At 41.4% G+C, this 27034-nt stretch overlaps 4 protein-coding genes, 1 long non-coding RNA gene and 2 other non-coding genes across 18 annotated transcripts in view; 4 read left to right on the forward strand and 3 right to left on the reverse strand.

Annotated features, from left to right (window-relative positions):
• The window catches only part of ptk2aa (protein tyrosine kinase 2aa), a 36167-nt gene extending 32276 nt beyond the window's left edge, over nt 1-3891 (forward strand). For 9 of the 10 annotated variants that reach the window (XM_077507674.1, XM_077507673.1, XM_077507678.1 and 6 more), the window contains 8 exons: nt 14-118; nt 610-672; nt 829-868; nt 1065-1168; nt 1796-1951; nt 2038-2118; nt 2243-2328; nt 2404-3891. In XM_077507674.1, coding sequence (XP_077363800.1) covers nt 14-118; nt 610-672; nt 829-868; nt 1065-1168; nt 1796-1951; nt 2038-2118; nt 2243-2328; nt 2404-2524 — 756 coding nt within the window. In that variant the 3' untranslated portion in view covers nt 2525-3891. The remainder of the gene's footprint in view (nt 1-13; nt 119-609; nt 673-828; nt 869-1064; nt 1169-1795; nt 1952-2037; nt 2119-2242; nt 2329-2403) is intronic. The other variant, XM_077507669.1, reaches the window with a different exon arrangement.
• Nucleotides 3892-4531: 640 nt separating this feature from the next.
• LOC144007791 (class I histocompatibility antigen, F10 alpha chain-like) lies at nt 4532-8903 on the forward strand. 3 transcript variants are annotated; one of them, XM_077507685.1, is made up of 8 exons: nt 4984-5279; nt 6106-6372; nt 6509-6787; nt 7583-7882; nt 7959-8066; nt 8147-8164; nt 8257-8419; nt 8510-8903. In XM_077507685.1, the coding sequence occupies exons 1-7, from the start codon at nt 5216-5218 to the stop codon at nt 8397-8399; spliced, it is 1179 nt and encodes a 392-aa protein (XP_077363811.1). In that variant the 5' UTR covers nt 4984-5215; the 3' UTR covers nt 8400-8419; nt 8510-8903. The 3 variants fall into 3 exon arrangements, with proteins under 3 accessions (XP_077363812.1, XP_077363811.1, XP_077363810.1); XM_077507686.1 differs by lacking the exon at nt 4984-5279 and adding an exon at nt 4532-4554 and having other exon boundaries at nt 6215-6372; nt 8257-8903; XM_077507684.1 differs by having other exon boundaries at nt 4985-5279; nt 8257-8903.
• Nucleotides 8904-10418: 1515 nt separating this feature from the next.
• Nucleotides 10419-11646, reverse strand: rplp1 (ribosomal protein lateral stalk subunit P1). Its single transcript, XM_077507693.1, has 4 exons — nt 11427-11646; nt 10823-10897; nt 10622-10736; nt 10419-10544 (listed from the first exon to the last, which is right to left on the reverse strand). The coding sequence occupies exons 1-4, from the start codon at nt 11496-11498 to the stop codon at nt 10462-10464; spliced, it is 345 nt and encodes a 114-aa protein (XP_077363819.1). The 5' UTR covers nt 11499-11646; the 3' UTR covers nt 10419-10461.
• Nucleotides 11647-12318: 672 nt separating this feature from the next.
• clptm1l (CLPTM1 like) lies at nt 12319-16738 on the reverse strand. Its single transcript, XM_077507750.1, has 18 exons — nt 16452-16738; nt 15739-15976; nt 15563-15657; nt 15306-15495; nt 15046-15215; nt 14863-14941; nt 14647-14764; nt 14488-14582; nt 14299-14383; nt 14042-14145; nt 13887-13952; nt 13740-13790; nt 13578-13660; nt 13482-13516; nt 13344-13399; nt 13220-13264; nt 13023-13138; nt 12319-12958 (listed from the first exon to the last, which is right to left on the reverse strand). The coding sequence occupies exons 2-18, from the start codon at nt 15901-15903 to the stop codon at nt 12874-12876; spliced, it is 1638 nt and encodes a 545-aa protein (XP_077363876.1). The 5' UTR covers nt 15904-15976; nt 16452-16738; the 3' UTR covers nt 12319-12873.
• A 511-nt stretch (nt 16739-17249) lies between these two features.
• Nucleotides 17250-17321, reverse strand: trnah-gug (transfer RNA histidin (anticodon GUG)). The gene has a single exon. It is a non-coding gene; the product is annotated as a tRNA-His (tRNA).
• Nucleotides 17322-17659: 338 nt separating this feature from the next.
• Nucleotides 17660-17731, forward strand: trnah-gug (transfer RNA histidin (anticodon GUG)). The gene has a single exon. It is a non-coding gene; the product is annotated as a tRNA-His (tRNA).
• A 2587-nt stretch (nt 17732-20318) lies between these two features.
• LOC144007054 (uncharacterized) lies at nt 20319-23918 on the forward strand. The gene is made up of 3 exons (XR_013280046.1): nt 20319-20573; nt 21993-22087; nt 23814-23918. It is a non-coding gene; the product is annotated as an uncharacterized LOC144007054 (long non-coding RNA).
• The last annotated feature ends 3116 nt before the right edge of the window (nt 23919-27034 follow it).

Here is a 27034-nt window from a genome sequence, read left to right on the forward strand (position 1 = left end):
TTTGTTGTTGCAGGACACGGGATGTGTGGGCCAGGCTCTCATGGAGGAGAGGCTAATGATGCAGCAGCAGCAAATGGAGGACGACCAGCGATGGTTGGAGCAGGAGGAGAGCTTCATGGTAACGTGAACACACACCACTCTCGTATAAATATACAAATAACTCAGCATTTTAAGCCGTGTGACCGACACGGGCTGCAGCCAATCAGGGTTGAGCATTTGCGAAGGTCGGCGGCAAGACAGGAAGTGGGATTGGCAAAGGGGTTTAGGAATGAGTGCTGAGGTGTGGATGGAAAGAATGGGAGGAAAAATGGAGGGGATCTTTTCCTTGACTGGCTCCTCCTCCTGTTGGAAAGAAACCTCCTTTTAGATCCTATTTCTGCCCTTTACTTCCTCTCTCTTAAAATTCATCTCAACCTCTTTTCTCTTCATGACCTTCTCTCGAGCCACTCTTCTTTATACTTTTTCTCTCAGGATGCAACTCTTCAAGGCTTGCTTCACCAAAACGGTATAGAAATAAAGAGAGAGGGAGAGAACCAGGGACACATTGTTTGATAATGTATTTTTTTAACAACACTAAAATTTGTTGTTGTTGTTGTTGCTTTTCTCCAGAAGGCCGAGCCCCGAAACAGCCGAGGGAGCATCGAACGAGAGGACGGGACGCTCCAGCCGCCGGTCAGTGCTTTAGCTTCACGTTGACCATTTCTTTCCAAACACAAGTTTCTTCTTCATTTGGTGACCACATGACCACAGTGATACCGCAAGATGGCCGACATCTCAACCCACCCCTCCCCTCTCCTGAACTGTTGTCTGCATTTCTTCTCTGTGCAGGGTGGAAGCCAGCATATCTACCAGCCTGTGGGCAAACCAGGTAGGAGAGATTCTTAGACCCAGTTTTGTCAAAATAGCCCAAGGATCAAGAATTGTACCAGACCAGCCAATCAGAGGATGGAAAACGGAAACGTTATTTAGGGCGAATTCACTGCAGACAAAACAAAAACGTGCAGCCAAGACGGAAGCTATGAAATGAAGAGAATAACTGGTAAAAATGTATATATTTTTGTTAGAACACGTGGCTCCGCCAAAGAAGCCGCCTCGCCCCGGAGCCCCCGCTCACCTGGGCACCCTGTCCGGCCTCTGCCCCGTCGACAGCTACAACGAGGGCGTGAAGGTACGTCATATGCTCTTAAGTCGACAATTGCATCTAGTGCCGTCATCCCGTGCTAACAGCTAACAGATTGTGGGCTAACGTGCTGTCCCTTGCTCTCTCCTCTACCTAAACCCCCCTCTTGCCTCCCCATATAGCCGTGGAGGGTAAGATGATCCGTGCGTCCTAGCGTAGCAGTTCAGTAGTTAGCCTGTCGTCATCAGAGAATCATTTGGTGAATAATAGGGTAACGCAAATACAGTGGAACCTCCAAATACTTTTGAGCCGTTGAGAAAAGTGGTATCTTCATAGTACACAATGTAATTTTACCAAATAGATGCTAACGTAATTAGCATGTAGCTGAAAGCTTAATGTGTAGCACAGAAATGACCAGAGAATGGCAATTAACATACTTTTTGACTGTCCATTATTCTCAAAGGGTAAGTAGTTGTAATTTATTTTACTTATTTATTAATAGTTTACATTGGTGGTTCCACTGTTACTTATCAAGCCATAATCAACATTAGTTCTAGCAATAGCAGTAGTAAATGTAGATTCTATCTATCGGTAGCTAGCTAGCAAGCTGTTTATCTGTCTATATATATTAAAAAAAAAAGTAAATATCCAAATTGTCTTCTCGCAATGGTTCAGTTACAGCCCCAGGAGATCAGCCCGCCCCCCACAGCCAACCTGGACCGCTCCAACGACAAAGTGTACGAAAACGTGACGGCGCTGGTCAAGTCGGTCATCGAGATGTCCAACCGGATCCAGCCGGCAGCGCCCGAAGAGTACGTGCCCATGGTCAAGGTGAGGGGCCCGGGGCTAGTCACGAACATGACAATCCGCGGGGCCATTTGAGGCTTCGGCTGAGATTTTGTGCACGTGTTTCACAGGAAGTGGGTTTGGCGTTGAGGACTCTGCTGGCCACGGTGGATGAGACCATTCCCGTGCTGCCTGCAAGCACCCACCGAGAGGTAAACACACACATGGCTAACACAATATGACCGGTATTAACGTAGGAGCTTCCTGTCTAGATCTCTTCATCGTGCAACGTAAAAATTTGAATATCATGTTGACATCATCCCTCACATACAACAGATCGAGATGGCACAAAAGTTGCTCAATTCTGACTTAGCAGAGCTGATCGCCAAGATGAAGCTGGCGCAGCAATACGTCATGACCAGGTGAGCGCCGCATTGCTCTAATTTTTTCCCGCCGACATCTCGTTGACGTGACGCTCGTCTCGTCTTTTTCTGCAGCTTGCAGAAGGACTACAAAAAGCAGATGCTCATGGCTGCGCATGCCCTCGCCGTAGATGCCAAAAACCTGCTGGATGTCATCGACCAGGCGCGTCTCAAGATGATTACGCGAACACATTAGTACCGATGGATGTGCAGATGTGCAAAAATGCAGGAACGGGAAGGACGTCGGTCACCACGGAGACAGACTTGGATTGAAATGGTGGACAGTGGACACTCACTCGTCTTTGGTGACTTCTCGTAAATTCATTTTCTTACACATATTTTTAAAAATGCAGAGTGATTAATAACTCCCTATTTTAAAATACTAAACAAGTTTCAATTTATTGTAAGTTTATCTCAGTGTTTTAGTTTGTTCTTTATTGTATGAATTTTTAGAAGAAATTGATATGAGAGGAAAGTTAGCATGTAGAGTGAGTACTACATTTATTTATTTAAAAAAATACAGAATGAGGAAGAGAAGCAATAGTAACTGGCCAGATTTAATTAAAGAATTAAATTCTATAGAGTAAAGAAACGGCACACAAAAAAAATCAAGAGCAAAATTACAATAAATGTGTATTTTAAAAGAGGGCGTTACTTTTCAATCACCCTGTACATTTTCAAAAGTAGCCATTTTTAAAAATCTATTTAACACGTGAGGACTCGTTTTGAAGGAGTTTGCCACGTGACGAACTGGAAAGCAGATGAAATGGTGACGTTTGAACATGCTTTTTATATGAGATATATATATATATATATATATATATATATATATATATATATATATATATAAAGTTTATATACATATGTAATATTTTCAGCCTTGGTTCTTACTGGATGTTTTTTTTTTCCCTGTCACTCAGTGTTGCTTTATTTTCCACATTCTCACCCTTGATCTTTAAATCAGCGGTGGGGAGCAGTTTTTCTATTAGGGGACATTTTCCTTAAATATATGATTGACAAATATGAGCATTTGCAGGTTAAATGTTTTTAAATATGTATGTCAGCTCCTCTGAGGTTTGATTTGTTTATGAAGTTGCATGGCAGACCACGTGCTGCAGGTTTCCCACCCCTTCTTTAAAACAAAAGCAAGTATACGGCAGGCCACTTTTTTTAAGTTGCATATAGAAATGATCAATATTTTAACACTTTTATGAGGCACAGATTGCTTGTTCGATACAAGCATAGGATGGAATGATTATAGAACACCATGAATATGCTTTTTGTTGATGCTTATAAATCTTGATGGCTTCTTTCTTGTTTTTTTTATGTATGTAACACTACAAAGCAAATTGGCAACTTTTCAGACTAGAATACAATACTGTGAATAGACGAGTGTCACATTATTTATTTGGTAAAAGGTGACTGCAGTTGGATACTTTAGTCAGCCGGTTTGAACCTGATAAATTCCCAGAACTTTCACAAATGTTCTTCTGATGTTTTTCCACCATTTCTCTCAGGAAAGACTCATGTACAGTTGCAAATAAAAAGACACTTATAAAAGGTTGTGGGAACCTTTTTGTTTACAATTGAATTTGCTCTTTCTGCCATACAGCTAATTTATAGCATTGCAGTTGCCTAGAACGTGTCATTATTTTTAAAATAATGGAGAAAAAGAAAAATGTTCACACACGGTTTCAAACTGGGGAGCTGCCGCGGATGGTTGAGCTCAAATGCCCTTCACTCTTTCCCATTCATTTTCAATGGTAGTGCTTAGTTCAATACTGACGCAATATATTTTTGGCCACTGGCTGACGGTGACGCTGGAGGCACGTTTTGGTTAGGGTCAATGTTGACGCGGTGTTCACCTCATTGCATTGCTTCTGTTATTTCGTTTTTAATCAAATGTAGGTCAATTTGAACATAGCATTTTTTCAATTCTATAAAATTACTACAAATAATATTTCAATTTTTCATCTCAAATCTAATTTGTAACATAAGTTTCATTTTCAGTTCCTTGTGCCACAATCTCTTGGTCTACTAAGTCGCAGGCATATTGAAACACGGGTTGTTGAATGACTGTGAAATGACCATGTTACATGTTGCTACAGCACACATTTAAGTATCTGTGCAGAGGAAGAAGACTCCTGGGCCAAGTCAAGGATTTGCACTCTTGGCCAAAGTAACAACAGCCTCGTTGGACCTAACCTTGCGCTGCAAGATGAAAAGGTGAATGATTTTATCCAAAAACGTAAAACATAGTATAAAACAAAATACCTTTCCGCTTTTCTATGAATACGTTTGGAAAATTGTTTTCTTGATTATCTGGAATGCAGTTGCTGAAAGTCAGCATTTGCACACCTGAATAATATCCAAGCTCTTCTTTCTTGCGTGTCATCAAGGATTATGCATCTCATGCCAGGAAACTTGAATTTTGCCACTGTGTGCTCAAACGTTTGGACTGGTCTGATAAAGTTTATTGGACATGACAAAATGTAACTAGTCAAGTCATCTTTATAAAACACCATTGGCAAATATTATTTTTGCTTCAAACAAAATAATTATTCCTTGATCAAGTGAATGAAATGTACCTGTACCTGTTTCTTGGCACTGCTTGAGGCGTGGCCTGACGTCACCTGGTCTGTGTTGAGGTGATTTCCCTGCAAGGCCCAAGAAGCGCTTCCTTGTTGTCTTGACGGCTCCCGAGCAGCAGGAAGCAAAGCGTCGCTGTTTCAGCACAAACTTCCAAAAACACTTGTTGTGCTGCGTTTCATCTCCTCGGCTTGATTTGAGACGCAAAAGGACGCCACGCTTTCAAGTGACGTCATCGGCGGCTGGGCGAGTATTTGAGCGGCGTCTTCTGCTTTGCTTTGACTGAAAGGAGCAAAAGATGTGGAAGATGAACTTGTTTGGATTGTTTGTGGTGGCTGTGCAAATCCACAGAGTGACGCCTGGTAAGTGCACAACGAGACTCTCCCAGTTTTTCACATCTGAGTTGAAGGAAGCAACACTTGGACTGCTCGCACAACACAAGACTCGCAAATACGCCAAGATTACCATTAACAGAGATCGCCAGAAATATGAAAAATATTTCATATATTGATGAATGATTCTGTAAAGTAAAGCAAACTTGTTAGAAAAGTGTATTAAAATTGTATCTTGTTGATTGTCAAATAGAAGGCGTCAAAATAAATGGGTTGTACCTGTTGTGGAATCCATTGAAAAGTTTGTAAAAAATTAATTTTAATAAGTCAATGAATTGAACAGTGAACACGAAAACACAAAATGTTCACTATTTTAAGTGTTTACCATAAAAAAAAATGTAGAAATTTTAAAACAATCATTTCAAAATTGGATAGTCAAGTTTTATGGACAATGGACATCAAACAAACCTACATGTTTTTGTTTTCACTGATTCACTTGCTCAAGGATTTTTTGACTGTTCAGATTCCAAACTTGCAATGGTTCTGTTGGAATATTTAATCAAGTGAATCAATCTCCAGAAATCAACTTAAATATGCAAATTGACAGTCTTAAGCCTTCTTAAGTCTTAAAGTCTTAAGCAAACTCATTAAGGAAGTATTTGTGTGTCAGAATAAGATGAATGCAAAAGGACAAATAGGCTTTGTGCTTTAATAACAACCGTAAAAACATTTGTTTCCTTACAACAACAAAAAAGCTTTAATAGTTCTTCAGTTTTAGACAGAATCGTTCCAAATATGAATAGTATCAGATTTTTTGACATAAAACAAAACAAAAATGTTTTGTTTTCTCTTTCAGTGGTTCACTCGCTGAAATATTTCCGAACTTCATCCTCTCAGATTGCAAATTTGCCAGCGTACTTGGAGGTTGGTTATGTTGATGATGTTCAGATTTTTCACTACGACAGCAAGAGCAGGAAATATGAAGCCAAACAGGACTGGATGAACAAAATCACCGCAGAGGATCCGCACTACTGGGAGAGACAGACACAGATCAGTATTGGTAATGAGCAGATCAACAAAATCAACATTGAAATTGCAAGAGAGCGCTTCAACCACACTGGAGGTTTGTTTACGTTCAACTTCCCTCAAGAAAATGCATCTCGTGCATGAATACATTTTTTTTTTTTTTTACAATTCACACATGCACACACACACAGCAACCTTACTTCTGCACATCCTCTCACTTGTGCGTGTGTCAGGTGTTCACATGATCCAGTGGATGTCTGGCTGCAAATGGGACGACGAGACTGATGAGGTTGACGGTTGGAACCACCTCAGCTACGACGGCGAAGACTTCATCTCGTTGGAGTTGTCGACGCTGAGATGGATCGCGGTGAAGCCGCAAGCTGTCGTCAGCAAACACAAGTGGGATAGACAGGATGTCCATAATCAATTCCTGAAGTATTACCACACTGAGGAATGTCCTACTTACTTGAAGAAATATGTGAGCTATGGGAGGGACTTCCTGATGAGAACAGGTACCAGCACGCCCCCTGGAGGAACATGGCTGACATGGCAACATAGCTTTGCCCTTTTCACACATGCTCCATTTTCTTCACCTCACATGTTCACTGCTTTTCCTCTTATTTTTTCCCATCTTTAGTCATCTCACACATTCTCTACAATTTTCCTTATTTTCACGCATTCTCGCTCACATTTTTGGTCCTCTCACATTTTATCAACATCTTAATCTCCCTTAGTTGCACATTCTGGCCATTTTTAAACCCTCTCATACTCTCACACATTTCTCCACATTCTCATACTTTTCATGTTTCTCCTCTAACACGTTTCCCAACTTCATTCCTCTCACACACATTATCCATAACTTTAGTATTTTTAACACATTCTATCCATGATTTCTCCTTTCAATATGTTTGTCCTCTCAGATATTATGGCTGCATTCCTTCCTTTCACGTTCTCTTATTTTCTGAGTTCACACTTTCTCTCCCTCTTTCTAATTGCTCACTCCATCTTTTCTCCTCTCACATATTTAGTCCTCACACATCATTTATATCTTTCTCCACTCACACATTCTCCATCTGTTCTCCCACAAATTGTCTCCATCTATTATTCTTGACATAATTTCTACTCTCACACTTTCCATCTGTCATCCTTACTTTCTGTCCATCTTTTGCTGTTTCCTTCTTTTGTCCTGTCACATTATGCATTTCTCACTCTCTGGTCATCCTCTCACATTCAGTCCCTCTTTATCATCTCACATATTCTTCCCACTGTGTTCCTCTCACACATTTGTGGCGTCCATTCCCCGTCAGAGCTGCCGGTGGTGTCGCTGCTGCAGAAGACGCCGTCGTCGCCGATCACGTGCCACGCGAGCGGTTTCTACCCGGCGGCGTCCGCCCTGTTTTGGAGGAAGGACGGCGAGGAGCTCCACGAGGACGTGGAGATGGGAGAGCTCCTCCCCAACCACGACGGAACCTTCCAGACGACGGCCCACCTGAAAGCGGAGCTGCCGGCCGACGCGGAGGGCCGCTACGAATGCGTCTTCCAGCTGTCCGGCGTCAAGGACGACTTGGTCACCAAGCTGGACAGAAGAAGCATCCTGAGCAACAAAGGTGACGCACGCACGCACGCAAACGTTGAACGTCATCATCATCATTTCACACGTCTTCCTTCTCACGTGTGGTGAAGAGGAAGAAGCCACGAAGATGACGCTGGCCGTTGTTGTCCCCTTGGCGCTCCTCGCTCTGCTGGCGCCGCTGCTCGTGCTCCTCGTCAAGCGTCACAAAAGCCCACCAGGTGAGGGACGCAAATGTTGGCCTGCCTGACGGCCGCCAACATTTGGGATCACAACTTTCTTCCTCTTTTCTTCCTTGCAGCCAACTACGCTCCAGCTTGTAAGTCAAACGTCTTCGCAGTCCTGTCCGCGTCTGATGTCCACCTTTGACAAAAAGCGCTCGTCATCTCTCGCTGTCTTTCCGTCCCGCAGCTGCCGTCGCCGATACTGAGCTCACTCCCAGGCCTGCTTCCGAGCCCGATTCCGAGCCGGCCTCAAAGTCCGTTTCCGAGCCTGAAGCCAAACCTGCTTCCGAGTCGGTTCCTGATGCCGATTCCGAGCCCGGTTCCTCGTGAGACGCAGCCGCCGTCGCGCGGTGAGTGAGCTGACATGGACTCCACGTGTTCTTGGACTCTTTTTTTTTTTTTTTTTTTTTCCACGATTTGCTGTGCTCGTCTTCGTGCAGGTGTCGGGATATGAGAGATGTCACCATCAAGTGCTTGGATTTGAAAACAGCTGTTTTTTTACAATTTGTGTATTGGAGAATTGTTTGACTTCATCAGGTTGATTTCTTCTTTCTGTGTTGAACTTTTTTTCCGTTTGATTTGTTTGAAATCGGCCACATGGGTAGAAGGATTTCTTCTTTCTTGATGTCAAGCAGCCGAATAGCAACATTTAGGTCACATTTTTTGGTTGCGGGTTTGCCTCCTCTATCAAGGTACTTGATTCTAGCTGCTTCCATAACTTCTTTCACTTCAACGGTCAGCAGTTAACTGTTACATTTATTACAGTGTTGTTGTTTGCACTTATTGACCTTGCGATGTAAATATTGGACCAATAAAAGGGTGATGAAAGACAAACATGCAAAATGCACGTTTTTTGTTTTTTTTTCCGAGGTTGGTTAAGTTTCTGGAAGCTCCTCCTGCCCACCGAGCGCCAGCCTCTTCTTATCATCAAAAACAACAATACTTCCTTTTTACCTGCCCTCCTGGGCACAATATAACTCATTCTCCTCAGTATCATGTCAAGAAACTCCCTCTATTTTCTTGTCATTGTTCTGACATTCAAACCCACTTCAGTAGTAGAGGGCGTGCCCGGCCTCATTTAATAATTAGGTCGACACCTGCGTGAGTTTGGTGACGTCGCAGACCAAAGACATGAGCGCGTTTCCTCATTAGAGCGTGTCGACCCTCACCTGCTCTGTTTCCGTATTTATGTATTGCTTAAAAAAAATGGAATATGAAACTATTTCAAGTGGCGATCGTAGCGTGACAGAAAACCTCGGAAAAGTTTGTGGAATGTCTGAGAAGTGACAAACTCCGCCCTTTTCTCTTAAGCAAGTCATGGGCGTCATCAGGTAAGCCTGCATATTACTTTTTGCCTCATGCACACCTTTCGTAAGCGACGAAAAACAAACAAACTGGCAACTGTCGGAGGCTTGTGAAAGAAACTGGCTGCCATACTACACCTGTATTTTAATCAATAATTTAAACACATTAAAGAAGCGATTGAGGGGAGATCCACTGGCTCAGTATAAACTGTTCTTCAAATTTCATATTTCCACTACAGAGAACGTAGTTGAGTGTTAGTTATTACTGTACGTATATTTTTGTTTTTGATCAAAACAATTACCATAAAGAAACCGTGTAGAATTGAGTGCCATCTAGTGGTGAACTAATAGAATGCAACAACCTAAATTGGGATGGTGTTTTGAAGCGCACGCACTCTGGTGCCAAAGAGAACCACACTTTCGACTGACTACATTAGCAAAATTCTTCCCCTTTGGATACCTATAGCCAGAAAGATTGCAGCAAAACATGTCAGCCTCCTGTAACGTTAAGCGCGACCCATGTAATATAGTTAGAAATTACATAAAAAAAAAAAAAAAAAAAAAAAAGCTCACTTATGTGATACAATGAATGAACATTGGCAAATAGAAGACGACGACCTCAATTTCCCTTTATGCTGATTGTCTGCTGTAATATTACTGGCATCAAGCACAAACCATAAATTTATTGGCATTTTTTTTGTTTTCGTGTCTGCATACCCCTCATAATTGCACCCGTTTAGACCAAAATTACTCCATCTGTACTTGGTCTATATTTTAGCCCAAATCTTGATACAATTAATCAAGTAAATATTAAATTAGTAAAATAACTATAGGTTGAATAAATTACAGCAAAATGTTGTATTACTACGTTTTAAACAGTAAATGATCAATGTGTAGTGTAGTTTATAATTAGACGTCTTAAATTCTAATCTCAACTCTCTTTAGACCAAATCCAGATGATTGATTTAAATACATGGAATAATGTGTACTGACAAAATGAGTAAATAACTGCAGAACTAAAGTTCTGAAGGTCACACAGGCGAGATATTTTTTGGTCATTTTATTGTGTTTTTAGAAAAACAGCCAGTTTAATCAAAGAGACCGAAGCCCATGTCGTCATCAGACTCCTCGGACTCCTCCTTCTTCTCTTCTTTCTTCTCCTCGGCCTTGGCTGTGGTGTTAAAAAGTAAACAGTGGTCAAAAATACACAAAATTGAACCCTTAACATTTACATTTTTTTTTTTTTACCTGGGGCATCTCCAGCAGAGGCAGCGACTGCTCCAGCAGCGGGGGCTCCGGCTGGTGCGCCGCCTCCGGCGCCGACGTTGCAGATCAGGCTGCCGATGTCAATGTTGGACAGAGCCTATGGGGACGCAAAAACAGGTTAGCATCTTTTAGAGCTTGTCACGTGCGCTTCATTTATGCCTGAAAATGTCAATTTTGCGTTACCTTGGCAAAGAGACTGGGCCAGAAAGGCTCCACGGTCACGCCGGCGGCCTTGATCAGAGCGTTCAGCTTGTCCTCCTAGATACAAAATAGTCAAGAAGACTAATTTAGTCATAATAAAATCATATAGACCATACATTTTCATTTTTTCAGAAATATGTATTAAACTTCATTGTGGATCAATTAAAATAAAACAAAAAAAAAAAGTGTCCAATTGTTGAGCTTAAAGTTTAAGGTTCTAAAACAGGGCTTCACATGCAAGGTAGCCAACTTGATGTATCACGTTTAAACTATTAACGGTTCTACTTACAGACTTTTGTGCAATATAACAATGTTAAATATGTATTTGTTTTAATGTAAAGAAGCAGTGTGACATAAGTGACATAACGCATGCTGTTGGCACAGTCGTCCTGCCAGGACTTAGCCTAGCATTAGCAGCAGCTCGTTTTAAACCCACTGACTTATATCAATATCGTTATCCTGCGCTCCAGACAAAATATAATTTTAATAACGCAGCCATTTTATGTCTGCTCGTCTTGTGGCCATTATAAGCCTCAAAATGAATCCCAATGGTGGCGAAGCTGAACCGGGCGAGCGGGACACTTACGGTGACAGTGACTTCATCGTCGTGGAGGATGAGAGCCGAGTAAATACAGGCGAGCTCGGACACGGATGCCATCGTTTATGTTTGTTTTTATGTTTATAGAGTCGGATGCCTAATTTTGACGGTGCTAGTCGCCGGATTATGGACCTTAGCTTCGGGTGAAGAACCGAGCACCTCAGGCACGTTGACTTCCTGTTAATGGAAAGGGACCGAAGTGGGCGGGAGTTTGATTTTTATAGTTTGCGTCGGCGGGGAATGACGTCATGACGCATAGCCAGTAAAGTTTGACGTAGCCCGCGCGTAGAAGCTAGGCGTTTTTTTTTTTCATAATCTTTATTTAAACAAATTCTGACAATACACGCTATTTATACAGTATTTAGGTTTGAAATAAGACTGTAAAAATATATTTTATAAATATTTCATTTTTAATCTTAACGTAATATGTAAATATTCTATTGTGCTAATGATAAGACTATTTATTACATTTCAATGATAAAAGTAAAGAGAAAACTACTGTAGTCTTCCCGTATTTTGCACTTTTTATGCTTCTGAAAAATTGATTTCCTTGGATGGTATGTACATTTTTTGAGCATACTATAATAAGACTAACCTTGCTATACCTGTATATTTTTAATGTTTTTTTAAAGTCGTAATACAGCTGATCTGTCGCTAAACATCCAATTTACATTACATTTCATATTTTTAAGTCAATCTGTTTTGTTTTGTTTTTTTGATGGAATGTAATGCACATATTTTAATTTTAAGTATTTTAACTTTACATATTTAATAAAGCTAGTTTCAGGCTAATGATGATTTTAACACATTACATTTGTGTTATGTGTACATATAATATGTGTATCACACAGATTTGTTGCTAATCAAAACATCAAAATCATTTTGCATATTCAGTCAGTTTATTACATCTCAAATAATCACATCAATTAAAACCATAAAAAAATGTCTGTCACTACACCAAGAGGGAAACCCTGAACTTTGAGAGAATGTATTTAAAAAGTCACATTAGACCAATAGAATGGAGCCTAAATGCAAAAAATCTGTTGTAATACTTTCTCTTTCCATTTCTGTGCCTATTTTTAAACATCCGACAGAGCGACTCTGCTGAATGTAAACTGAAAAAAACGTTCTAGAAATTCCTTTCACATTTGGCACTGATATGCTCGGTCTGTTAAACAAATACGTGTGCAAAATGGAATTAAAAGGAAAAGGCAGCTTGATATGAAGACAAAAAAAAAAGAGGAAAATATCAATTGCAACATAGTTGAGAAATAAAAAAACAACAAATTGGTGACATTTAAAATCCTCACAAAAATGTTCCTCTGTTTGAGGTGCAAAAAAAAAAAAAAAAAAAAAAAAAAAAAAAAAATCCAGTTAAAACCTTTACAATTAAGTACGGATGTGTATTTTCCTTCACTTTTCCCCCTTGTCCTTTTTAGTCCTTGTGAGATTTCCTTTTGGGTTTGTCATCATACGAAATTCCATATTCGTTGACCCTCGTCTTGTCCACTGGGTAGAGCCTGAGGAGGGGAAAGAGGTTTAGCTGTGGTTTTTGCACGAGCGTGTGAGTTAATGTGAGCGTACCATCGCTGGTAAAGGTAAACGAGAAAGACCACGTCGTCTCGGAAACAGGCCAGTCGGTGGGATGTCGGCATGGTGATGATGAAGGCAAACACGTCGTCGATGAAGGTGTTGAATGCCTGACGTCATTAAAAATAATTTATTTTGAGAAAAAAAAAAGTTAGTAAACATTCGTGAAAATTGTCCCCAGTGTATTTCACCTTATACATAAAAGCTTTCCAGGGCAGATGAGCCACAGACTTCAACTGTTTGAAGGAAACAAAAATATCATTTTAAATACATATTCATCCCTGACAGTGTACTATTAAATACTTGTGAACTCACCTTATAGTTGACAAACAGCTGAGGAAGCATGAAAAGGAAGCCAAAGGCGTAGACACCTAAATTTTTGGGGGAAAAAAATTAAAAAAAAGATGAAATCGTGACATTGAGCGTTAAAAACAAATGCTGGTCCAAACCTACCGTTCACCATACTGTTGATGAGCCACGAGTACCAACTACAAGACAATTAAAATAATGAATGCTTAGCGAACGCTTGTCAACTTACAACCTCCCAACCTTTTATATCGCAGGAATATTAGCGCGTACAGGGCTCCCCCCAAGCACAGTGGGTAGAGAAGGTACGAGAGGTACTTCATGGCCTTGGGGGGGAGAAATGATCACATTATGTCACTACAAAAAAAAACAAAAAACAAAAAAACCTCAAAGTTGTGGTGTTACCTGAGTGTCGTACTCTCCTGTTCTTCTCTCCGACTCGTCTAACTTGCCAAACTGCAAAGAAAAACCCATTTTCGATCCATGTACAAGTATGCTCATTTTGGCTTCTGATGAACATTACCATCCGTTTGTTTGTGCCCATGAACCTACCAGGAATGTCGGTTTTCCTCCTTTCCAGAACACCTGAATCTTCAGGGCCTTCTTCACCTTCCACACCTACAACAAACATCCTCTTAGTCTAATCTGTCCACATGATAAAAAAAAAAAAAAAAAACTCAACTAAATTCTAAATTGCCCACCCTCACCTCAATAACGGCGCCAATGCCGGCAGGGATGAGGACCAGCAGGCTGGTTTGCTCGTCGAACAGGTAGAGGAAGATGATGATGGTGCTGAAGCATCGCCACAGCACTTGACACGGGAAAGCAACATTATTTTTAGAATTAAAATTCAGCGAAATAGCCATGTTTCACTTGAGAAAAATAATTAGCTCTGGCATGCACATGACAGCTTCCAAATGCGTTTCAAATTTTTTTTTTAAATGAATGAATTAAGTTGTCGTACCTGCTTTGCTTGACATCCCCACCATGCTTTTCTTCTCTTTCCAGAAGCTGATATCATTCTTGAAGGCCAAGAAGTCAAAAAGCAACTAAAGACAAACAACAACAAAATAGGGGACATCATTTCCACTAATCCATTAATTTGATTTATCTTAATCAAAACAAGTACGAGCATCTTGGGAGAGAGACTCACGTGGAAGGCGGCCACGAAGAAGGTCAAAGCCAGAAAGTACAAGTTGGTGTCGGTGAAGATCCCTTTAATCTCGTCAGCATCCTTCTCCGTGAAGCCTGCGAGGGGCGAACGGCGGCGTGAACCGGCGGCACGAGACTGGCGTGTTTGTGAGGGTCGTACCAAACTGTTGCAGGGAGTAGACGGCATCTTGCATGTGGATCCAGAACCTGAGTCTCCCCAGGGAGATGGCGTCATAGGTGATGGTAAGAGGAAGCTCCAGGGTGGTGCTGTTTATCTCCTAATAACATAACATAGAGGGTTGCATTGATTGCTGTCATGTTTTTGTCTAACTACTATTTCTTTTGAATTAATAGAAAGACAAATGTTTGGAATTACCACGAGATCCTTGACGCGGTTGCTGAGCTCATCAACAAAGAGCAGAGGTAGGTAAACAGTCTTCTTGCCATTTTGAAACCTGAAAACAAAAATCAACATCATTTTTAAAAAAAATTAAATGATAAAAAAATAATAATAATTTAATACAAATGATTGCCTATATATAAGATGGCAGAGCCTTACGCTCGGAGGTAGCGGCGCACGTCATTCGGAAGGTGTTCCTTGTCGAACACAAAATGGTCGCCCACGATGTTGAGCGTCAGCCGGCAGCGCCAGTGCGAAACGGGCTGGTCTGACACTCCTCCTTCTTCTACTTTGTGTTGTTTGGTCTGGCGGGCCTCTTCCGTGACACTCTGTGAGAGAGGATGGCAAATATGCAAGTTACCCTGCCAGTTGGTTTGTTAATCTGTAACCTTCATTAACTACGCTCGAGCGCGTCACACCTGCGTTTGGTCCTCTCGGGATATAAGGGAGATTTCAGGGGGCTTGGGCACCATATAGGTGGTGAGCTGGGCCGCCAGGTGCACCTGCCGCGGGTCCTGCCACGGGGTGACGCCGGCCTGGTGGACGAACACCAGCGCATACAGAGTCCCGTTGTTGCGCGTCTTCTTGGGTAATGACACGTTCACAGTCCTAGAGAAGAGACAAACACTCGGTTAGTTAGTGATTAACTCATAGGCGACAATCAGCATCGACAGACCTCTCAAATTTTTCGTTGATATGAAAATTCTCCTCTGTGTGGATGAGGGTGTTTCCGCCATCTGCATTGGGCCGGAGAGCCGTGTAGATGCTCATCTGGAAGATGCGCACAAATTACATGCGTTCACAAAAATCATCAAATTCTTCCTACTGCAGATAAGGTAACCCATTCCTGACCTGGAGCTTGGGGTTTCCCGCTAGGAAGGGTGTGATGCAGCCGGTGCCACCGGGTGGCTCGCATGGTTTGGTGTACACGATGCCATACATCACCCAGCAGGTGTGCACCACGTACACCACGAACAGACCTATCACCAGGGTGGTGAACGACGACTTAAGGAACATGGTGCCGGGGGGGTGTTTTGGTGTCTCCTCGGCTAGCTGTGGGGCTGGCCCATGTCAATCCAGATAGTTGCAGCTACAACAATAAGGACATTTGGCAAACCTGCTCATCTGGTTTTGTCATTGTTAGTTTGCAAAGCTTTCTGTTAGATTTTTGCCAATATTATCTGCTAAAATGAAAAAGTTGAAGTCCCAAATAACAACTATTTACGTGTGCCTTTGTGTCACGCTTGTAATATGTACTGGTATCTACCAAAATAATTATTAAGTGAAGATACCTGAAAAAAATACAGTAACGTTAGGTTCCACTACTACTTGGAATTATAAATTAATCATTCAGCGACCGAAGCATCACCTGGTTCGGTCAGGACGACACGTTTTAAAGTGCAAGAGATAGGACAGTAATTACGCAATCGCAACAGATATCGGCTAAATACACAGTGGTCGTAAATCAATTTTATGTGTCACAGATAGAACGGCGCATTGTGTAGTATGCACGTTGGTCCCATATATAAACATTGGTTTAAAAAAATGTATTAATTCAAACATACCGGTGTAGATAGTATGTGTCCGTCTGTCAGTGATGGGACACTCGCGGCTCCCTCTGCTGCGACTTGTCACGTCGCCTTTACGGATCCCGGCCGTCTCATTCACCGTGACGCCATCGTCTTTTTGAAAACCCCTCACAAATGCCTCGGCAGCCGGTCCTAATATCAGACATACGCGATCCCTTCCAACCGCATCTCCACCCAGGCAGCAAAAAACATAATTAAAATCGCACTAGCTGTCGCGTAAGCGTGAGGTGGATTTACACTATTTCCGGTATCCACTTCCTGGTTCGGTGTTTTACATGGGATTTGGCAGTGTTGGTTAACGCGAGAATTGGCGAGATTGTAAAGCCCCCCCCCCCCCCCCCCCCCAAAAAAAAACGCCACTATCAACACCTGTATAATATTGTAAACTGCAGATTTAGCGAATATATATTAGCAATTTGTGTTTGAACAGCAGCCTAGGGGTGCTTAATGTTGGCCACTGCTGATTTAAAGTGCTACAGAAGGTAGGCTATAGGCAATATGTAATTTTAAATGTAATTGTTTGATTTATGGCAGTACCACCGTGTGCAATTTACTTCAATATGGTGTCACAGAATGTTATCGTGTTCACATGTGCTGCAGTTTGAAATATATAAGTATGTGGTGTGGGAAGTTTTGTAATTACAGTGGTTTGGCGTCACATTTGTTTAAATGAGTGCTTCGAAATAAAGTGACATGGCATTATATTTCACAATTAAATAATTCGAAGTACAGTATTTCAAATTACATTTTGCCAGTAAAGATGTAGTTCAAAATTGCCGTGACCCGGATTCGAACCGGGGTTGCTGCGGCCACAACGCAGAGTACTAACCACTATACGATCACGGCTGTTGATTAAACCTGACACAGTTGTATACTAGACATGAGAGCCACGTCAGCAGGCTACTTAGAGTTATGTCCGTTTAACCCGCAGTAATGTGCATCCTACAAAGCTTAGCTAAAATACTATTTAATACTCAGTGTAACAGGTTAGAAAAAAAATCTTTAGGTTTACAAACGCGGAGAACACACGTATTGATTTTAACAAATATTTAAAATGTGAGCCGCCCACATATGATGACTGTTTCTTAGTGTGACTGCTCTTACAGCGTGTGGTGTAAATATCTCCAATCGTTCGTTTGTAGTAGTTCTACAAGGGAGTCAACTGTTCAAATAAAGTCTCAACAGCCGTGATCGTATAGTGGTTAGTACTCTGCGTTGTGGCCGCAGCAACCCCGGTTCGAATCCGGGTCACGGCAATTTTGAATTAAGTTTGAAGCAGAAAAAAAAAGGAAACGCTTCACCTCTACTACATTTTTGGATTTTGCTTTGCATAACAAAGTCAATTGTTTAAATCTTAACATCGTTTTGAAACACCTTGTACCTAACACATATTTGCATGCACATAGAAATTGCAAACATAAAATGTCGATAAAATAGTGAACAGTCATGAAAATGTCATTTACTGTGAATACCTGTAGATCACAGTAATGCCAAAGATATTTAGTGAAATAACTGGTTGGAGGCGACATAACCAGGGGTTGAACTTCTCCAGAGTGGTCAAGATGTTCCTCTGGTTTTTCATCTAACACTACCAGAAGCCTTGAGAGCTATCATAGGGCTTAAAAGAACACCAAAAGTGACATTCAAGAAGTTATCAGCAGCATACAGACCAAGGTAATTAATAGTTTTCTTAAATGGGCAATAAAAATGTTAAATATAAAAAGAGGCAACATTCACATCCAATATGAGAACACAAACAAACAAGTAAACAAACAAACAAAAATGTACAGGTCAGTTGCATTTTTACAGTTATCGCTAGTTAATTTAGCTTTTGTTTGTCAATTCACACGGTGAGCAAAAGACAAATTGTTTTGAGAGATAACTTTTTGTTGTGTAAATGTCCAATCAAATGACAAGATGATGTGATGTCACCTCAATGCTTCTCACAGCCACTAGAGGGCATACTTGCTTCATATTTGGTGTTTTGCCAAAATGAATGCATTGACCTTTTCAAGCTATTTTCCCCATGCTTTAACCATAATATTTCCAAACAGGCCAGAAAGTGTGAAAAGTAAGGAGAAGGGATAGAAGAATGGGGAGAAAAAAAAAGAAGCTCTTGTCAGTGTGCAGTTAGCCGTTGGGCAGAGGAGAGAATGTCAAGCACAGTGTGAGAGTGTAAAAAATGCAAAGGAGAATGGCAGCATTTCAAAGATATAAGAAGGGTGCGAACCAACCGACGCATCCCTCGCCCGTCTACTTGTCAGAAGTGATTAAAAGGCCTCGGCCGCTCCCTGGGCCAGTGATGTACTTCCTGCCTCCCCTCGGGATACCCGAGTCAAATACACGAAGCAAATTGCAGACTTTCCACTCCCCTGCGTGACGGCGAGCAGGTGGAGATCCTCGGGCGCATTCTTCCTTTCCCACTTTGAGGCGAAAAGGTGGAAAGGTGACCACGTTTGGGCCGTCGGGCCCCCTCAGCTCGGAAAGTCATGGAGGCGCCCGTCATGCTCGTAAAACATCTGTCTGCACGTCGTCCCTTTGATGAGGTGCGCTTTAAGGAATATTAATCGCACCGGCACAGTCTATACATGGATGAAATGTAATGGGCCTACTTGTGTAATGATTTGACGCCAATAGGTTGAAAAGTCCACCAATTGGTGGCGCCATCCTCCCTCCGCCTGTCCATCCAGCCGTCCATCTCCATCCCCCTCGCATCATCATTACGCGGCGATGATCCATAATCACCCCGTCGTGTCGTGTGTCCCCATTAACATCCATCACTCTTCAGGGAGTTTTGCTACTAATCGAGGAGAGGAATCGACATTGAGTTCGACTCGTTTCCAAACGACCTCCCGCGTGGATGCGATCCCTACGCTCACATTGCCATTTGCATGTGTGGCTGGCACTAGGAAATTAACATCTTTAGCTGTCAGGCCAGCAGAAGGATGAAGTGCAGTAGTTTTAGCCTGCCAGGTAATCAGGCCTGCTTCAAAAGCTCCACATTTGATTAAAGCTTCAACACTTAAGTAGAAGTTAGTCACACCAAGGTTGCCTGGGGTGTATTATATCCAGAAATTCAACACATGTTCAGCCAAGACATCAGAAAATCTCTCCATTTTATTGAAGTCAGCCATTCTGTGTACTTGCAAAGTGCGAAAAGGATGAACAATTCTCATATTCTCATTAACTCATTGACTCCCAGCCATTTTCACTGAAGCAACCCCCTTCGCTCCCAGCTATTTTATTGGATTTTAACTAATTTTGCAAGGCCCATAAAATCTCATAGATCTCTTTTTTTTTCATCAGGGAAAAAAAAAGAATATTTCTATCTGTTTCTGTTTTTCAGCAATTAGCATTAGAATATATCTAAGTCCCATCATTATTCACAAATCTGTTTAAAACAGTGGGGAAAGGAGCCTGTTGCAACATGGCCCTGGATGATCGCTTATACTCTGCTGCCACCCGCTGGCCATTTTTGTAATAACTACCATTGCTTCAAGCATTCTCTTTCTCTCTCTGCATCAAAACCTTCTGTGCTCTAGCACAAAAACAAAAACGTATAAGTACATCTTCGGGAGCATGGTAATATTTAAAATAGAACATATTTATATGTTTTTGGTAGCAAATGAGTTAATGATCATTTTTCATGTTAATTATAGTCTGTTTTAAATCTCATCCATTTCTGCCTTCATTGCTGTCCTGCATCGAAAAAAAGAATACAAATCCCCATAAATCCTCCTTTGGGTTGGCCACATTTTCATTCCACACTTTCCGCCGCTCGTCGAATCTGTCACTCTCTTCTCATTTACCCATCCCCGTTCTCCCCTTTTCCCACCGTCTTGTTTCCCAATGATTAAACAATGCCGCCGCCATGGCGAGCCCACACTATTCGTTTTAATGCCTCCCGTCTGTCCCTCCCTCGCGCCGCTCTGCCGCCCGTCTATCGGAATCTTTAACCTCTCGCCATCCGTCTCGCCTTGTCGCCTTCATTATTTCTCTCCCTCTCTCCGTCCTTCTCTCCGCAGCCTCCCGCGCCCTGTCGCCTCGTGATTGAACGAGTTGAGAAGTTAGTCGGATACCCTTCTGCTGTCCTCCAAGGTAGCACACGCACTCACCTGACCTGACCCATGCATATACATGATCTATCTATCTATCTATCTATCTATCTATCTATCTATCTATCTATCTATCTATCTATCTATCTATCTATCTGTCGATAGATCTATTGATCCATTGATCGATCTAATCTGCATCCATCCTCACATTGGCCTGCATATGAACGCCAGCACTCTACTAGATGTCAATTGGGCGTCACTTCCTCGTAAAGGGACGACAGGGCCTTGATGGATGTTGTCTTTTTTTGGCTGGATGACAAACAAGCACACAAATGAATACCGTATGCAAAGTCACCTTAATAGCAGGAACTGCAAAAACAGAGGAGAAAGTTTGTGACCCTGTCAATCACTGCCGTTTACAATATTTGCTATATTATGTGATTGATTGATACTTGCAACCTTTTGTCCTTATTGGGGGCATGTTGTGGAAAAGTGACTTTTTAATATTTGAAAACAAATAGTTGGGTCTCTGGAGTGCCTGGCCACCCATCAAGTGTGAAATGATTCAACTGAAGTAAATCTTTTGTTAATTGTTTCTGAAAATGTGTTTGCATTTTCAGAATCATTTACATAATAACCACATTCACAAGAAATTTATCCTAACTTGGCATATGAACTGGGTAAAATCTGCCATTTTTAGTCGTGACGAAAGCCAAAAAGCAAATTTAGCACAGGTTAGCAAAAATCATTAGCATTAGCAACCAGTGTTAGATTCTGATTTGGAGCACATACTCAAATGTTCGGCTAAGTAGTTGTTGATATATTTTTTGTACAAAGGAGTAATTTGGCAGCTTGGTGATGAAGTGCTGAATACACAAGTGAAAGTATTACAGTATTCATGACCCGGCATTTGCAAATTCATTTTGAGAAGTGTCAATTCCAGATTTTTTCTGTACGTTATATCTGCATATTAATACCATGTTATTGCAGTTTTTCTCAATTAGTTTAGCACATTTTTTTTAAACTGATATGGCATTTTCAAAATACGATGGAGAAATCCCAAAACCACCTTACAATTGGTGTCAACTGAATGGCATTTCTCATTGCTTTCCTCAAATTGACAATGTTTCAGTACATGTCTGCTTGTGTACATTTAGCGTACAGTTAGCAGCACAATGTGCTCACATTTCGCACATTTTCCAAATGAATAGATCTTGATGATCGAACCGGATTAGTTGTTTTTCAGTCTAAACACGTCAGCAGGATTTCAGTGAGTAAGTCACAATATGGAAAAATCATCTTTTCAATTGTCAACTTGGCCAAATGAGCTGGCAGTTTTGGAAATGTCATTTCAGTTTCAGAAAAATGTGCCAAACCTATGTAGAAAAACTGGCATTTGGTGTCAGAATTGGGTTCAGAATCAGGCATGAAACTAAACGTGTGTGTGTGTGTGTGTCTTGAGGTCTCCCTCCCCAGGCTGCGTCCTGATGGCCCACTCCTGGTGCGTTGTGGACATGAAAGGAATTCTGGGAAGTCATCTCATGCCACGTAGTGTGGGTAAGTGGCGTGCCACGCGAAGCTCATCCCCGTCGCGGGCCTGAAAGGAGGCTTTCATCCCTTATCCTCCATCAGCCGCCCGTCTTTTTGTCCGCGTGCCCTCGACCGCTCTTGTCCGCTCTTTTCTCGCCCCTTTCATAGTTTTCTGCTTTGATTTTTTTCCGTATGTACATTTCCTGCTTTCATTTGCATTCCCTTTCCTCTTCCTTTCTACTCACCTTATTTTGCTCATCCTTTTCCAATCCCCTCCTTTCCTCATCCTTCTCTTTTCCCTTCACTGCGAACATGAAATGATCAAAGTGCCCATTCTGGCCATGACAGTTCAATTTTAGCAGGGCACAGCATGTCCACACCCCCCCCCCCCCCCCCCCCCCACACACACACACACACACACACACACAAATGTGTCAACGAGCGAGGCAAATTGCAATCTGCTTTTAATCTCTTTGAAAATAAGAGCGAAAATCAACCGTGAAGCAACATCAAACATTCACGGTTAATCTGCTCTCAGGTGATCAGTTCAAATAAATGCATGTGTAAAGTATCTAAATGTTTTTAGAGCATTGTCAATTTTTTTTTCTTTCTTTCTTTTTTTTGCCCCCGCCTGTTATTTTTAGAGCAATTTTGTTCGGCTTTTATTTTTTTGTATTTATTTATTTTTTACTTTTTTTTTTGTCCCCTGCTATTTTTCAGAGGAATTTTGTTAGGTATTTTTTGTCCTCCGTAATTTTTTTTAGAGCAATTTTGTTGTTTTTGTTTTTGTTTTTTTTTTTTTTGTTTTTTTTTACTTTTTCTTTTTTTTGTTATTTTTAGAGCAATTTTGTTAGTCCCCCCCCGGTATTTAAAAAAATTTTTTTTTTTTTTTTAGAGTAATCGTGTTAGGTATTTTGTATTTTTATTTTTATTTTTTTTTAAACTTTTTTTCCCCCTGCTATTTTATAGAGCAATTTTGTTAGTTTGTTTTCCCGTTATTTTATAGAGCAGTTTTGTTAGGTATGAAGTTTTTTGTTTTGTTTTGTTCTTACTTTTTTCCGTTATTTTTTTAGAGCAATTTTGTTCGTGTTTTTTGTTTTTGTTTTTTTTTTTAACCTTTTTCCCCCTGTTATTTTTTAGAGCAATTTTGTTTGTACTTTTTCCCCGTTTTTTTTTTTTTTTTTTAGAGCAATACAGTCACAAACATTGTTTTTGTTGTATACTGAAGACATTCCAGTTTTAGAACAAAACACGAATATCAGACATGAGTTTGAAAGTCCAGCTTTTATTTCACATTACCGTATTTACATCACATTATTTATTGCAGCTTCTTTTAGTTCTTGTTTTTGGTGGTTCAGTCCTTCAGGAGGTAAAATGCATCCTCTATCTTCCACTTTTCCTCCTTATGAAGTCCTTTGTTGTGTTTTTGGTCGTATCTTGTTGCATGATGAAGCTCCTCCCAATTGGCTTGGATTTCAAAACAAATAAAGCCCTTCCTCCTCATATATATCCCCTCTCATCAGCACTTCAACTAAATTCCTCCCAAAGTCAGTCTTCTTCACTTTTGTGCGTCTCTGAGACTTTTAAAAAATGTACGCGGTGTCCTTCCAATAGATATCAAGCTGTTGGAATTAGTATGCATGCCCATTCAGTCGGACTGCACCACTTTTTTTTTTTTTTAAACTCAGCATGTGTGCTTTCTTCACAAGATGCGCTCTTCCTTCACCTCTTCATTTTGTGTCCTTTCCTTCAGGTGTTTGCACTCTCTTTCACCCCCATCCATCTGCCCATCTGTTCATCCATCCATCCGTCCTCTGTTCATCAATCTTCACACGTGTAACAAAAGAGAGAATGACCCACATCCGATTGGGAAGAGAAAGTGAGCGACTCCAAACTCACTATTTTTCATTCCCTAACCTTATTTGCAGCCACTCGTCCTCCCGAGTGTCCCTCTGTCTGTTTCATTAGACTTTGGACTTCTCTTCACCAGTAATTACATCATGCTGTTCAACTGTTTCACCAGGGAGGGGCGCTGTGGTGCCACGGGGAGAACATATTGACACTTCCCTGACACAGGCGGACTACAAAGTGGGACGTCTGGAAGGTGATGACACAAGTCCATTGCTATGAAAAAATGTCACTCTGCTTTTTACTGACTTGTTGCCTCAGATAGTTGTGTGTTAGTGTGTGCGTTTTCTGCTTTCAAGTCATATAGTTGCAAATATTTGCCATTTTAAATGAGCAGGATGAGATGTTAATTAAGGGAAGACTCAATAGTCTGGGTGTGTTGGTCCAAAAAAAAAAAATGTGTGTACCGGTGTGTGTGAGTAATCCGTCCAAAGCAAACAGCTGACAAGAGTGTGATTGATGCGGCCTCAGCCTCCGCGCGCCCCTCGCTAGGCCTGCTTGACGGTGACAGAGTGACTGACAGCCGGCTTGACAAAGTGACAAAAGCGGCGGGGCGGCGTTCATCATCGCCCTGTTTGGGAGCCCCCGTGCGGGCTTTTGGAGAAGTTTTACAACCCGTCCCGGAATACTCACGGTAGTTGTTGTCGTCTTTCCTGCGTTAGCTTTTGACCCACTGTAAGGTCTCATGAGTTGTTAGCGTGATGGGCAGCATAGCGGAAATGCGGTTAATATTATAATGAATATTATCTTTGGTTCATTTGACTCTAAATTGTAAACGGTGAGAATGAGAATGTTGGTGTACTGTGTACATTAGTTTATGACATTCCCATCAATGACCCACCCAGTCAACAAACTGCAACACATGCTGTGTAGCGTACCTTTATTTGCCCTTTAGGTACCGTACCACTTCCGTTGATACTCTTAACAGCAGGCTACCAAAAAATGATATGCTGCAGATTACTTACTTTGCTACTCTGAACAACTTGAAGCATTCAAAAATAGAATACATTTATTCCTGGATTTAGATGCCATCATGCGATAAAGTTAAGCTAGCCCTGAAGAGCAAACACGCGTACACATCAACACACGCGGAGGCTGCGAGAATGCAGTGATGTGTGTTGAGCACTCAAGCCAGAAGTGTATTATTGTCACCTTGGGCCCCCAACAGCATTCATGCGGCCCCCGCATACACGCTGAGAGGTAGTAGCAGGCTCCATTGCCTTCCGTCACAGGTGTGTGTCGCTTGATAAACTTTATCAACTCAGGGCATGCTGGTGTTGGTAAAGAAAAGGCAACGTGTGTGTGTGTGAATGCAAGACATCATGTGTGTGTCTTTTTTCACCCCATTAGTCACACTTGCACAATCCAATATAATCCGAGACAGAAGCTTTATCACAAATTGTGCACAGTAAGCCGCCATTCATGGCCGGTTTGTTTTTTGTTTTTTGTTTTTGGTACAATTGATAGCTACGTTTTGTTTTGCCTCCAGTTTATGCTGAGTGTAATTCCACCATCGACCACCAGATGGCGGCATACAATTTAATTTGACTGGGTAACTTTGATTAAAGTCAGAAGAAGATCGGAAGCAGGAAGTTAAGAATTTCAAGCCACCCCATTTTTTTTTTTGCATTCAATCCTGCTTTTTACTCCTACAGAAAGCAACGGCCGTAGGTTCATTTTGTAATATACATCTTTTGGCATGATTATTGAGGTAAATTGTGAGATGATAAGTTTGTTTGGTAAAAAAAGAAAATAGATTTGTTTACTGGAAACAGGGATCAATTCACAGTAAAAAAAAATGTTTGTAGCTCTTGTTCTCTGTGTTTAAATGTGCTTGTACAATTTTAAAAGTCTTAGTGACTGCAATTCTGGATATATTTCACAAGAACCTATGAAAATACCTAAGTTAGATTCATAGAGCAAGCCTGTTTTATTCAAAATGGAAGTTTTCAGTGCAGAAGGAAGCGGTCAGCCATGAAGATATGTTGCATAAAGATTAATTTTCGCCTGTTCCGCAGCTAAGTCAGCTAATTGTTTTATTTATTGCATCATTCGTCCCTCTAAGACCGTTGGAAAAAAAAAAAGTGTAGAAGAAAATGACATAACCATAGTTTGTAAAGATTTTTTTTTCCTCATATAAAAAGGCTAAATTAATGTAAAAAAATGGTACAGGACTACATAATGTACATGTTAAGTGGATTGTGCAACAGGTATATCTAATGAACCTGTCAACTGTATTCCTTTGTCCACAATACAATAATTAAAATTGATCAACCTGTTATATAATACAAATAGACATGACTGGTTAGCACGTCCGCCTCCCAGTTCTGAGGACTCGGGTTCGAGTCCAGGCTCCGGCCTTCCTGGGTGGAGTTTGCATGTTCTCCCCGTGCCCGTGTGGGTCTTCTCCGGGTACTCCGGTCTCCTCCCACATTCCATAAACATGCATTGTAGGTTAATTGGGTGCCCCAAATTGTGAGTGTGGATGGTTGTTTGTCTCTCTGTGCCCTGCGATTGGCTGGCAACCAGTCCGGGGTGTGGCTACTGCACAAAGCCAACTGAGATAGGCTCCAGCACCCCCTGCGACCCTTGTGAGGAATAAGCGGTCAAGAAAATGGATGGATGGATGGACATGGTTGAAGGCATATGTAAATACCTTAGTTTATGAATATTTTTGTTTCGCTATTAACAATAACTATATTAACTGCCGATTTAATGAACAAAATGAATATAACGTACTGTAAATGCTCGGCGGATTGTGCAAGCGTATTTAATGTAACAATCTACTGTATTCTCTTTGTCCACAATGTGAGCACATTTTGTCTCCATAACAACTCACCCAGACACAATAAAAACTAAAGTCTTTCTTTTCATTTTTCACACAGACATCTTTTTTTTATTTTGGTGCACCAGAGGACGAAAACAGGACCTGACAGCAGGAATCTCCCGAAAAAGGCTGTTGGCCCGCGGCCCGTTTGGAGGTAAGTGTCCGAGCGTCCCTGAATGCACCGCGTGAAAGATGGCTGATGAATGGCGTCCTCTCATAGTTATCTAGTGTAACTGCAA

This window comes from Festucalex cinctus, chromosome 19, assembly GCF_051991245.1.
Source record: "Festucalex cinctus isolate MCC-2025b chromosome 19, RoL_Fcin_1.0, whole genome shotgun sequence".
NCBI lineage: Eukaryota > Metazoa > Chordata > Actinopteri > Syngnathiformes > Syngnathidae > Festucalex > Festucalex cinctus.